Raw genomic sequence first — 13,544 nt, forward strand, 5'->3', positions numbered from 1 at the left:
GCCCATCCGTTTCTTTCTTTGCCCTCCATTGCCCAGGCTCTGCAGTGCCAGAGAGAGCAGGCAACCTGGGCTCCAGCACTGAAAACACTTGTGATTTGTGTATGGCTTCCCCCCCCAAAGCCCCAGCTTCTGGAGTCATGGGAGTAGATGAGGCACTCAGCTCTCATTTTTTGGAAACAAGGTAAACATTTAGCCCCGACTGTTGTGGAGTAAAGATGGCAAACACGACCCCTTGGGGCTCAGAGCCCAGCAGTCACCAGAAAAAACCTCTCCCCCATATATTAGCTTTTAAATAAAAAAAATTGTGATTTTTTTTTTTTTGGAGCCTGACTCAAGCGTGATAAAAGTGGGGATTCCTGTAGCCCTCTTTCTTCTGCCCCCAGCAGAGCCTGGGACCCAGGAACAGGCCATTGGAGCAGCTTTAGTTTCCCCAGAGATACAGGCCCTGCTACCCTAGTGTCTGATTGCCCTGCTTAGCCCGAGAGCCAGGCTGTGTGCACAGGGGCAAGGCTGAAACCTAGTGGCCACTGTGGCATTGCAGCGCATGGAGGCCCATGTTAATGATTATTCCCATTGTGTAGCATGGGTTGGGTGCAGGGAGGGGGGATGCCGGGTTAGATGGGCCCATTGGTCTGAACCATGGTGAGCGTGGAGTCGGGATGGGGATACCAGCCTAGGTGGGGCCCACTGGTCTGAACCATGGTGAGAATGGACGGGGGTGGGGATACCAGCCCAGGTGGGGCCCATTGGTCTGAACCGTGGTGAGGATGGAGTGGGGGTGGGGATACCAGCCTAGGTAGGGCTCACTGGTCTGAACCATGGGGATACCAGCCTAGATGGGGTCCCTTGGTATGAGCCAGCAATAATGTGACATACTGGGAAGAGACAATATAATTTAATGGAATGGCACGGGTGAAATATTTTATATTTATTACATATAATATATATATATATATAAATTAGAATAACAATCCATAGATAAATACATGAGGTATAGACAAAGGCAGGGTTAATTAACCCAATGCGGTACAAATGTGCAAACTTGAAACAAGAGTAAAATATACAATTTTGCAATAAAATCTTTGATACAAAATTTACAGCTGTCGCACCTGGCCAATGTACATATTTTCACCAGGGACAAAACTTCCAGTATATTGACTCAAGCCTCAGTGATTGTGATAGGGAGAGAATGGCAGAGTATCAGTTCCTACTCAGGATCAGGGCCCCGTTCTGCCGGGCACTGCCCAGACACACAGGGAGAGACAGTCCCTGCCCCAGCTGAGATCAGGGCCCCATTGTGCCTGGCGCTGCCCAGACACACAGGGAGAGACAGGCCCTGCCTTGAAGAGGTCACAGTCTAAGTTAGCCAAATACAGTAGTGCAGACCAGCAAAGAAAATATCTGTTAAATAGATGCTGTGCAGTCAACAGGAGGAGGAATAGAACCGGGTGTCCTGGCTCCCAGCTCCCCCTGCTCGAACCGACTAGACCCCATTTCACTCCCACAGCTGGAGATAGAAGCCAGGAGTCCTTTGCTCTAACCACTGGACAATCCAACCACCATCCAGCCCATTCGATAGCCATCCATCTCCTTTTTAGTGTCCCTGTTTCTTTCTTCTGGGTTCCACCCAATGGATGTAGCCGAACATATGATGTCTGGGTTCTCAGTGCAGATTCCACCGATCTGTGTTCCCCGTCCCCGGAAGGGGACCAAAGCGCCATCCCACCGCTGCCCCCAGAGGGGAGCCTATGTTCATCTGGCAGCTAAGGGTTAATACTGGCTTTCTCGGCTCAATACTGACTATAGTGGCTCTGGGTTAGCCCAGGAGTGCCGGATCAGAGCAGCCCCAGTATGGGTGGCTGTAGGCGGAGGTTCTGGATGGCCCATTCTTCCCTCAGCTGTGATCGCATCAGCTCCGGTTCTGGAGGAACTGATGAGCCTTCTGGACAGAGTAGGAGGCGGCACCAGCCAGCCTCGACTTTAGGAAAAACGCCAGCTGTAGGAGACAGAGACGGAGGGTGAATGGCAGGGGAAAGAGATACAGAGAATATGTGTGTGTTTGTGTGTGTCTGTGTGTTCTAACCACTAAACGCCACTCTCCTCCCAAAGCTGGAGAGAGAACCCAGGAGTCCTGACCCCCAATCCCCGTGCTCTAAACAGTATGGCCCTCCCAGCACTGGGGATAGAACCCAGGAGTCCTGACTCCCCTCTGCCCCCCACTCTGCCTCTCCCCTGCCTCTCCCAGAGTTGGGAATAGAACCCAGGAATCCTGTAGTGTATGCAGGGGGCTGGCTGTCCCACGCGCACACAGGGTGGTATTTCTTACGCCACCTTCTGCCATGCACCCCCAAAGTGGGTGCCATATTGCCCTCTAGCGGCTGCCCTGCAGAGAGAATAACAACCTACTACTGCAGCCACACGCCTTTTAGCTCAAGGCGGAGAGGACTGAGCTGCCACGCTGCAGCCCGCCACCCATCTACGCCCCGCCCCGCAGACCTGCACCCTCTCGCCGGGATCCTTACCAGAAAGCAGAAGCTCAGCAAGCTCAATGCGGCCAGGCAGATGAGGATGATGGCCCAGTACGGGAGGGCGCCGCTATCCGGAGAGGCTGCGGGGACGAGAGGAGGGAGGGGGCGAGGGAGCGAGAGGAGGGAGGTCAGGCCAGGGTGAAAGCATAATGGGCCATCTTTACAGTCAGGGGGTGTCGAGGGAGCACAGCTCCCCCTGGTGGTGAAGTAAAGGGGAGCTCCCATGCTAAAACCAGCGTGGCCATGGTGGCTTGGGTTAACCACCTGTGTACGAGCCCACCCAACCCCCTGGGCCTGTCCTGTCACCTGTGCGGCCGTCTCTGATCCAAGCATTAGAGCCCCATGCTTCAGCGACAGGGTCACGTCTGGATAAGCCGGAGCAACTTGCAAGAGAACCCAGACCCGGGGACCCCTTGAGCAAATGACCTCAAATTGGAACCAGGCGTCCTACCCGGTGCCCTGATGAGGCCCAGCAAATTTCACGACCGTCTGAGCAGGCGGGTGGATTTTAGAGTGCTTTGAGACACTGGCCACTTGAAAGTGCAGCGCTCCGGCTCCCGCAGAAGTTCAGGGCTTGCTGCAGAAGGCTTGTGTTATCCGTGATCTCGCCAGCCTTTCTGGACTTAAAATGTTCACGCTCATTCGTTCGGGGGCACTAGCAGACTCTCAAATTGAGCCGTAGTGTCACCACTAGAGGGGGGCAAAGATCCAGGCGGGATCAGAGTGGATTGGCCTCCCAAATCCTGTTACATTTCCTCCCGGGGGTTGCAAGCTTCATCTGGCATGATTCATTTTAGCTCTCTGAGCGTCGGGCTGGCCTCATCAGTTAGATGAGACCCTGTCTGAATGCAGCTTCTGGGAACGATTCTACTCTATAAACCAGTCTGAGACTCAACAGAGTCAGTTCCTGGCTCAGCCTGCGGTCTCTTTCTGCGTGACATTGGGCAAGTCTCCTTGTCTTTCTAAGCCTCAGTTTTCCCATCTGCGAAATGGGGCTCATAGTGCGGCTTGACATTTTTATTTTGGTGGGGAAATGGCTGGGGGCTTTTTTTCCAATCAGAAACGTGTATGATAAAATTGTCTGATTTATTTTACATTTTTATTTATTTAGTGCAAAAAACTTGGAGTTTTTTAACCAAAGAACGCTTCTAGGTTCTTGTGTAATACAAAGAAATAATAGCAGTAGGAATCTAATTTAGATAGCTTTTCTCATCAGTAGATCTCAAAGAGCTCTCCACAAAGGAGGTCCGTGTCATATCCCTATTTTACAGGGGGAAACTGAGGCAGAGAGCGGCACTGTGACTTGCCCAACAGGCCAGTGGCAGGGCCAGGACTGGAGCCCAGGGCACCTAAATCTCAGTCCTGATCCACTGGAACAAACCCTTTCCCTCTTTAATACAGGGGGTCAGAAAAGGGGTTTCTTTTTCCTTGGAGAATTTCAATGAAAAGAAAGAGGACCAAAAAAAACCCAAAACCCATCGTCATCAAAACTTTCCACAGAAAATATTGTGTTAACTGAAAAATCAAACCTGGGAAATTGTTTGACCAACCCCCCTCAAATGTTAAGCCAACCCCACGAAAAGACTGGTTAATAACTACCCATTTTTAAACTGAAGATGAAACAAAGCAAAAATCGGTCCAAAACTGGAAGAAAAAAAAAGCCTTAAATTTCAGCTCTAAACCACCCGCAGATAAAAAAATTTAAGCAACCGCCACCCAAATTGTAAGCCAAACCCTGGGACCTTTTTGTTTTTCAGCTGAAAAGCTTTGATTTGCAGTTTGCTGATGAAATATGAACAATTTTCGCAGCAAGTGGCCCTTTTCCGTGAAAATGTTCATTGGGTCAAAGCCCCCCGTCGCCCATCAGCCAAAACCGCTCAACAGAATTCCTTTGACCAGTCCTGCTATTTAACAAGCAAATAACCTCACCCGTGGTCTGTGAGGTGACAGGAACGGGCCCAAGCGATGAACTGGTAGCGCCAGACCCTGAAGGTGTCATGGATTCAGGTAGACGGGGAGAGGTGGCTGGTCGAGTCCCAGGTGGGCCAGAAGAAGTCGTATCTCCGTGAGTTGGGATGGAACCTGGGGGATTAAAATGGCCACAAGTCATAAGAAGATAAAAGTGGCCAGACTGGGTCAGACCAAAGGTCCATCTAGCCCAGTGTCCTGTTATCCGACAGTGGCCAGTGCCAGATGCTTCAGAGGGAATGAACAGACCACGTAATCCTCAAGTGATCCATCCCCTGTCGCCCATTCCCAGCAAGGCTTGATCATGGAGGTGAACTGTGTAGGCGGCTGCTCAGCCCCTATCTAGACACAGCTGCCTGGGAAGTTTCTCTGAGTAAGAAACTCACCAAGGTTCATCAAGGTAGGGCCATCTCATAGGATGAGAGTGCACCATACACTTTCTGTGCCCCTCCATCAATGACCCTGTTGGCGCATCCAACCCCCTCCCCCCGGACCCATGAGCATTCAACCTGGCGTGTGCTACTTGGGGAAGCCCAGGGGTGCAGATCTATGTGCTACTTTGGTAGGTGGTTTCAGGGTTGGTATTGCTGGGTTGGATGTACAGCACCTGGCACATGGGGGCCCTTCAGGGCCACCTGAACACACCAAATGTGAAGTAAACATACCCCGGGTGGGAACAGATGAGGCTGGGATGCCAGAAGCGCTGGAGCTAGGTGAACTTGCAGAGCTGATGACAGCTGGGGTGGGTGAGACTGCAGGAGACCCAGAAGAAGTAGGATGCCCAGTATTCTTGGATGTAGATTGTGGAGAGATTGTAGCAGAGCTTGTAGCTCTGGAAGCAGAGCTGGGGGTCAAGGTGGCACCAGAGCTGGGGGTCAAGGTGGCAGCAGAATTGGGGGGTGAGGTGCCTGTGAAGCTGGGGGTCAAGGTGGCAGCAGAATTGGGGGGTGAGGTGCCTGTGAAGCTGGGGGTCCCAGTGACTGTGGAGCTGGGGGTGAAGGTGACATGGGAGCTGGGGGTCGGGGTGGCAGCAGAATTGGGGGGTGAGGTGCCTGTGAAGCTGGGGGTCAAGGTGGCAGCAGAATTGGGGGGTGAGGTGCCTGTGAAGCTGGGGGTCCCAGTGACTGTGGAGCTGGGGGTGAAGGTGACGTGGGAGCTGGGGGTCAAGGTGGCAGCAGAATTGGGGGGTGAGGTGCCTGTGAAGCTGGGGGTCCCAGTGACTGTGGAGCTGGGGGTGAAGGTGACGTGGGAGCTGGGGGTCAAGGTGGCAGCAGAATTGGGGGGTGAGGTGCCTGTGAAGCTGGGGGTCCCAATGACAGTGGAGCTGTGGGTCAAGGTGTCAGGGGAGCTCGGGGTCAAGGTGACATGGGAGCTGCGGGTTGAGGTGGCAGCAGAGCTGGGGGTCGAGTTGTCAGGGGAGCTGGAAGTCGAGGTGTCAGAGGCGCTGGGGGTTGAAGTGTCAGGTGAGCTGGGGTTCATAACTGCAGCAGAGTTGGGGGTCATGGCGGACGTGGAACTGGGGGCTGAGGTGGGAGTTGAGGTGGGGGTTGAAGTGTCAGGTGAGCTGGGGTTCATGATTGCAGCAGAGTTGGGGGTCATGGTGGAGGTGGAGTTGGGGGTTGTGGGACTTGTTGAGGTGGAGTTGTTGGTCCTGGGGGCAGTGAAGCTGGGGGTTGAGGTGGGAGTGGAGCTGGGGCTCACGGTGGGAGCAGAGTTGGAGGTCGAGGTGTCAGAGGAGCTGGGAATCTCAGTTGGAGTGGAGCTGGGGCTCACGGTGGGAGCAGAGTGGGTGGTCGAGGTATCAGGGGAGCTGGGAATCTCAGTTGGAGTGGAGCTGGGGCTCATGGTGGGAGCAGAGTTGGAGGTCGAGGTGTCAGAGGAGCTGGGAATCTCAGTTGGAGTGGAGCTGGGGCTCACGGTGGGAGCAGAGTTGGAGGTCGAGGTATCAGGGGAGCTGGGAATCTCATTTGGAGGGGAGCTGGGGCTCACGGTGGGAGCAGAGTTGGAGGTCGAGGTGTCAGAGGAGCTGGGAATCTCAGTTGGAGTGGAGCTGGGGCTCACGGTGGGAGCAGAGTTGGAGGTCGAGGTGTCAGAGGAGCTGGGAATCTCAGTTGGAGTGGAGCTGGGGCTCACGGTGGGAGCAGAGTTGGAGGTCGAGGTATCAGGGGAGCTGGGAATCTCATTTGGAGTGGAGCTGGGGCTCACGGTGGGAGCAGAGTTGGAGGTCGAGGTATCAGGGGAGCTGGGAATCTCATTTGGAGTGGAGCTGGGGCTCACGGTGGGAGCAGAGTTGGAGGTCGAGGTATCAGGGGAGCTGGGAATCTCATTTGGAGTGGAGCTGGGGCTCACAGTGGGAGCAGAGTGGGTGGTCGAGGTGTCAGAGGAGCTGGGAATCTCAGTTGGAGTGGAGCTGAGGCTCATGGTGGGAGCAGAGTTGGAGGTCGAGGTGTCAGAGGAGCTGGGAATCTCAGTTGGAGTGGAGCTGGGGCTCACGGTGGGAGCAGAGTTGGAGGTCGAGGTGTCAGAGGAGCTGGGAATCTCAGTTGGAGTGGAGCTGAGGCTCACGGTGGGAGCAGAGTGGGTGGTCGAGGTATCAGGGGAGCTGGGAATCTCAGTTGGAGTGGAGCTGGGGCTCACGGTGGGAGCAGAGTTGGAGGTCGAGGTGTCAGAGGAGCTGGGAATCTCAGTTGGAGTGGAGCTGAGGCTCATGGTGGGAGCAGAGTTGGAGGTCGAGGTGTCAGAGGAGCTGGGAATCTCAGTTGGAGTGGAGCTGGGGCTCACGGTGGGAGCAGAGTTGGAGGTCGAGGTGTCAGAGGAGCTGGGAATCTCAGTTGGAGTGGAGCTGAGGCTCACGGTGGGAGCAGAGTGGGTGGTCGAGGTGTCAGAGGAGCTGGGAATCTCAGTTGGAGTGGAGCTGGGGCTCACGGTGGGAGCAGAGTTGGAGGTCGAGGTGTCAGAGGAGCTGGGAATCTCAGTTGGAGTGGAGCTGGGGCTCATGGTGGGAGCAGAGTTGGAGGTCGAGGTGTCAGAGGAGCTGGGAATCTCAGTTGGAGTGGAGCTGGGGCTCACGGTGGGAGCAGAGTGGGTGGTCGAGGTATCAGGGGAGCTGGGAATCTCAATTGGAGTGGAGCTGGGGCTCACGGTGGGAGCAGAGTTGGAGGTCGAGGTATCAGAGGAGCTGGGAATCTCAGTTGGAGTGGAGCTGGGGCTCACAGTGGGAGCAGAGTGGGTGGTCGAGGTATCAGGGGAGCTGGGAATCTCAGTTGGAGTGGAGCTGGGGCTCACGGTGGGAGCAGAGTTGGAGGTCGAGGTATCAGGGGAGCTGGGAATCTCAGCTGGAGGGGAGCTGGGGCTCACGGTGGGAGCAGAGTTGGAGGTCGAGGTATCAGGGGAGCTGGGAATCTCAGTTGGAGTGGAGCTGGGGCTCACGGTGGGAGCAGAGTGGGTGGTCGAGGTGTCAGAGGAGCTGGGAATCTCAGTTGGAGTGGAGCTGGGGCTCATGGTGGGAGCAGAGTTGGAGGTCGAGGTATCAGGGGAGCTGGGAATCTCATTTGGAGTGGAGCTGGGGCTCACGGTGGGAGCAGAGTTGGAGGTCGAGGTATCAGGGGAGCTGGGAATCTCATTTGGAGTGGAGCTGGGGCTCACGGTGGGAGCAGAGTTGGAGGTCGAGGTGTCAGAGGAGCTGGGAATCTCAGTTGGAGTGGAGCTGTGGCTCATGGTGGGAGCAGAGTGGGTGGTCGAGGTGTCAGAGGAGCTGGGAATCTCAGTTGGAGTGGAGCTGGGGCTCATGGTGGGAGCAGAGTTGGAGGTCGAGGTGTCAGAGGAGCTGGGAATCTCAGTTGGAGTGGAGCTGGGGCTCACGGTGGGAGCAGAGTGGGTGGTCGAGGTATCAGGGGAGCTGGGAATCTCAATTGGAGTGGAGCTGGGGCTCACGGTGGGAGCAGAGTTGGAGGTCGAGGTATCAGGGGAGCTGGGAATCTCATTTGGAGTGGAGCTGGGGCTCACGGTGGGAGCAGAGTTGGAGGTCGAGGTATCAGGGGAGCTGGGAATCTCATTTGGAGTGGAGCTGGGGCTCACGGTGGGAGCAGAGTTGGAGGTCGAGGTGTCAGAGGAGCTGGGAATCTCAGCTGGAGTGGAGCTGGGGCTCACAGTGGGAGCAGAGTTGGAGGTCGAGGTGTCAGAGGAGCTGGGAATCTCAGTTGGAGTGGAGCTGTGGCTCATGGTGGGAGCAGAGTGGGTGGTCGAGGTGTCAGAGGAGCTGGGAATCTCAGTTGGAGTGGAGCTGGGGCTCATGGTGGGAGCAGAGTTGGAGGTCGAGGTGTCAGAGGAGCTGGGAATCTCAGTTGGAGTGGAGCTGGGGCTCACGGTGGGAGCAGAGTGGGTGGTCGAGGTATCAGGGGAGCTGGGAATCTCAGTTGGAGTGGAGCTGGGGCTCACGGTGGGAGCAGAGTGGGTGGTCGAGGTATCAGGGGAGCTGGGAATCTCATTTGGAGTGGAGCTGGGGCTCACGGTGGGAGCAGAGTTGGAGGTCGAGGTATCAGGGGAGCTGGGAATCTCATTTGGAGTGGAGCTGGGGCTCACGGTGGGAGCAGAGTTGGAGGTCGAGGTATCAGGGGAGCTGGGAATCTCAGCTGGAGGGGAGCTGGGGCTCACGGTGGGAGCAGAGTTGGAGGTCGAGGTATCAGGGGAGCTGGGAATCTCAGTTGGAGTGGAGCTGGGGCTCACGGTGGGAGCAGAGTGGGTGGTCGAGGTGTCAGAGGAGCTGGGAATCTCAGTTGGAGTGGAGCTGGGGCTCACGGTGGGAGCAGAGTTGGAGGTCGAGGTATCAGGGGAGCTGGGAATCTCATTTGGAGTGGAGCTGGGGCTCACGGTGGGAGCAGAGTTGGAGGTCGAGGTATCAGGGGAGCTGGGAATCTCATTTGGAGTGGAGCTGGGGCTCACGGTGGGAGCAGAGTTGGAGGTCGAGGTGTCAGAGGAGCTGGGAATCTCAGCTGGAGTGGAGCTGAGGCTCATGGTGGGAGCAGAGTTGGAGGTCGAGGTGTCAGAGGAGCTGGGAATCTCAGTTGGAGTGGAGCTGGGGCTCACAGTGGGAGCAGAGTTGGAGGTCGAGGTGTCAGAGGAGCTGGGAATCTCAGTTGGAGTGGAGCTGGGGCTCACGGTGGGAGCAGAGTGGGTGGTCGAGGTATCAGGGGAGCTGGGAATCTCAGTTGGAGTGGAGCTGGGGCTCACGGTGGGAGCAGAGTGGGTGGTCGAGGTATCAGGGGAGCTGGGAATCTCAGTTGGAGTGGAGCTGGGGCTCACGGTGGGAGCAGAGTTGGAAGTCGAGGTGTCAGAGGAGCTGGGAATCTCAGTTGGAGTGGAGCTGGGGCTCATGGTGGGAGCAGAGTTGGAGGTCGAGTTGTCAGAGGAGCTGGGAATCTCAGTTGGAGTGGAGCTGGGGCTCACGGTGGGAGCAGAGTGGGTGGTCGAGGTATCAGGGGAGCTGGGAATCTCAATTGGAGTGGAGCTGGGGCTCACGGTGGGAGCAGAGTTGGAGGTCGAGGTATCAGGGGAGCTGGGAATCTCAGCTGGAGGGGAGCTGGGGCTCACGGTGGGAGCAGAGTTGGAGGTCGAGGTATCAGGGGAGCTGGGAATCTCAGTTGGAGTGGAGCTGGGGCTCACGGTGGGAGCAGAGTTGGAGGTCGAGGTATCAGGGGAGCTGGGAATCTCATTTGGAGTGGAGCTGGGGCTCACGGTGGGAGCAGAGTTGGAGGTCGAGGTATCAGGGGAGCTGGGAATCTCAGCTGGAGGGGAGCTGGGGCTCACGGTGGGAGCAGAGTTGGAGGTCGAGGTGTCAGAGGAGCTGGGAATCTCAGTTGGAGTGGAGCTGGGGCTCACGGTGGGAGCAGAGTTGGAGGTCGAGGTGTCAGAGGAGCTCGGAATCTCAGTTGGAGTGGAGCTGGGGCTCATGGTGGGAGCAGAGTTGGAGGTCGAGGTATCAGGGGAGCTGGGAATCTCAGTTGGAGTGGAGCTGGGGCTCATGGTGGGAGCAGAGTTGGAGGTCGAGGTATCAGGGGAGCTGGGAATCTGAGTTGGAGTGGAGCTGGGGCTCACGGTGGGAGCAGAGTTGGAGGTCGAGGTGTCAGAGGAGCTGGGAATCTCAGTTGGAGTGGAGCTGGGGCTCACGGTGGGAGCAGAGTTGGTGGTCGAGGTGTCAGGGGAGCTGGCGTTCGAGGTGGCAGTGGAGCTGGGGCTCATGGTGGGAGCAGAGCTGGAGGTCATGATGGCCCCAGCAGAGGTGATGCTGGACATGCTTTGGCTCTGACTCATAACTGTCGTGGCGGAAGTTGCCCCTGGGGAAAGGAAGAATAGCAGCAGTTTATACAGCAGCCGGGTAACGCAAATCGCTCTCCCAGCGGTGCTTGGTGTTGCCCTGTAGTGGCTGCAGTGGACTTCGCTTTTGAAGGCTCTGCTCCTGAGCTAAAGCCTCTGTCTGGACCCTGTGCTGCTTACATTGCACAGCCACGAGTCCAGTCCGTGCAGAGGACCCAGCCATCTGCCTCCCTACATCGGCATTCTCCTGATTCCTCCCTGCCCCTGCCCCGCTGATGGGGCTGAGAGGCATTTCCAGGAACAAGGAGACATCTCCACCAAGAACACATCCAAAGACCATGCGCAGTGGCCGTTCAGTACGTGCAGCCCACCACCCACACTGGACAAGCAGACAGCTCAGAAACGAAGGGGGAAAGCTCCTGCGTTGCTCGCCACTTCCCTATTGCTGATGGTGCCATCAGTAGCATATTTCTTGGCAGCTGCTCTCCTGCACTGGAATGGAATTGGTGCCCCCAAAGCCATTTCTCCTTCCTTGATCCCCTTGCTCTGGAACTGAATCAGAGCTGGTGCCCACTAGAGGGGAAAGGCCCCATATCACATTCCCCACCCACCTAGCCAGCCAGTGCCCCCCGCCTAGGGTGGGCATGTAGCCAGCACCCTTGAGATAAAAGGCCCCATACCCCACTTCTGGTTCCGATCAATTTTCAGATGATCAAGCCCTTTTATTCATCACAACGTACATTATTTCACTTTCCGTAAACCATCTGCCAATGGAACCTGTTCCCCCCAGTGATGCCCTGTTTCAGAACTCTCAGGCCACCCTCTCCCGGCTTTTATTCTCTCATTTCTAACTGTAATTTTTGCTTAAAAAAATGTTTCAAAACGCAGTGAGGCCCAGCAAGACCCATGAAAATGGATGGGTGTTTGTCACTGGTCTTATCTTGGGGCTGGGACAATCTCGTTGTTCCTTGTTTGTACAGCGCCTGGCACAACGGGGCCCTGATCTCAGCTGGGGCAGGGCCTGTCTCTCCCTGTGTGTCTGGGCAGCACCCAGCACAACGGGGCCCTGATCTCAGCTGGGATTGGCAGGTGCTATAGGAATACAAGAACTGGCAGTAAACCAAGAGATCAGAAACAAAGCCTTTATTTACTGACCAGTCATGGGTGAAATTCTAACAAAAATATATACGCAGTTTCAGCTGTGCGTGACGGAGGAACTATTCATCAGATTATAGTAATTCATTCAGTTTCAAACCAACGGATTAACTAATCCTTTGCGGTGTCTATTCCCCCCCCCATCCAATGTTATCAAAGTTTTTTACAAATGAGTTCCTCTGCACAAGCCCCTGGTGAGGCAAGTAAGTATAATTAGCCCCATATTCCAGCGGGGGAAAGAAAGCGGGGAATTTCCTTGGCCAAGTTCATACAGAGAAGCAGGACAGGCAGGAACTGATGACTTTCAGCCTTGAATCTGAGACTAGAAGCAAAGCACCCCCTGCTCTAACCACTAGATCCTATTCTCCTCCCGGAGCTGGGAATGGAAGCCAGGAGTTGTGACTCCAACTCCTGTATGTTACCCACAAGAACATCATTGTAAAACTAACCGAGCCCTTTGTGGAGGCTCATTGGGAAAGGAGGATCTTTTCATAAATCTTGTTCAACTTAACTCCCCCGAGATTTACTGGGTCACTTTAGTAAAACCCCAGATCCAAACAACCCCGGAACCTTAAAGGTTTCCAAAATTCGGATCTAGATCTAGCTCAAGCAGCGATGTGAGCACCTGGGGCTTATCTCTCCTCTCAATAAACTTAGGAAGCGGGGCTGGGAGTGGTGGGTTCTATTGTCAACTCCAGGGAAAGTTAGTCTGCGAAAGAAATTCTGTGGTTAGCATAAAGAAAAGGAGTACTTGTGGCACCTTAGAGACTAACCAATGTATTTGAGCATAAGCTTTCCTGAGCTACAGCTCACCACTGAATGGATCCGATGAAGTGAGCTGTAGTTCACGAAAGCTTATGCTTAAATACATTGGTTAGTCTCTAAGGTGCCACAAGTCCTCCTTTTCTTTTTGCGAATACAGTCTAACACGGCTGCTACTCTGAAACCTGTGGTTAGCATGTGTATTATAGCATCCCCTGGGCGTTTTTAAAGGATCCAAAAGGAATTAAAAGTATTGACTTTCACTGAAAGTTGGGCTCCTAATGTTAGATTTGAAAGTCTCAGCTGTTAAACCCACAAGCAGGTAGGTAGGAGAGATACTGCCCCAAAACTAAAAAAAACAAAATAGACGAAGGAAGGATAATTAACTCCATGTTACAGCCGGGGAATTGACCCCAATTCAGACCAGTGCCTTCGCCATAAGGCCATCCTCTGTCTCAGTGTTTCAGGTCTCATAGATAGGAGTTAGATCAGGGACTAGGGAGCCAGGACTCCTGGTGGGTTCTACTCCTACCTCTGCCTCTGGCCTGGTCATGGGTCCTCTCTGTGCCTCAGTTTCCCCATTCTATGCAGTATGGATAATAATAATGACCCATTTTGTGATGCTCAGATCAAAGACCTTATATAGCCTGAAGTCTCATTACTGGACTAGATTCCCCAGCGGGTGTGAATCAGACATGCCTCAGCTGGAGTCAATGGGGCCAGATCCCCATCTGGTGTGAATTGGCCAACGCTCCATTGGAGTCAATCAGGCCTGGTCTCCAGCGGGCATAAATCGACTCCAGCTGAGGATCTGGCTCA

General features: G+C 54.9%; 1 protein-coding gene across 1 annotated transcript; it reads right to left on the reverse strand.

Annotated features, from left to right (window-relative positions):
• Positions 1 to 978: 978 nt before the first annotated feature.
• Positions 979 to 6,341, reverse strand: MUC21 (mucin 21, cell surface associated). Its single transcript, XM_078848377.1, has 4 exons — positions 5,162 to 6,341; positions 4,458 to 4,610; positions 2,523 to 2,608; positions 979 to 1,996 (listed from the first exon to the last, which is right to left on the reverse strand). Exons 1-4 carry the CDS (start codon positions 6,339 to 6,341, stop codon positions 1,910 to 1,912), a joined length of 1,506 nt encoding a protein of 501 aa, XP_078704503.1. The 3' UTR covers positions 979 to 1,909.
• Positions 6,342 to 13,544: the final 7,203 nt, after the last annotated feature.

Source organism: Lepidochelys kempii, chromosome 14, assembly GCF_965140285.1.
Source record: "Lepidochelys kempii isolate rLepKem1 chromosome 14, rLepKem1.hap1, whole genome shotgun sequence".
Taxonomy (NCBI): domain Eukaryota; kingdom Metazoa; phylum Chordata; order Testudines; family Cheloniidae; genus Lepidochelys; species Lepidochelys kempii.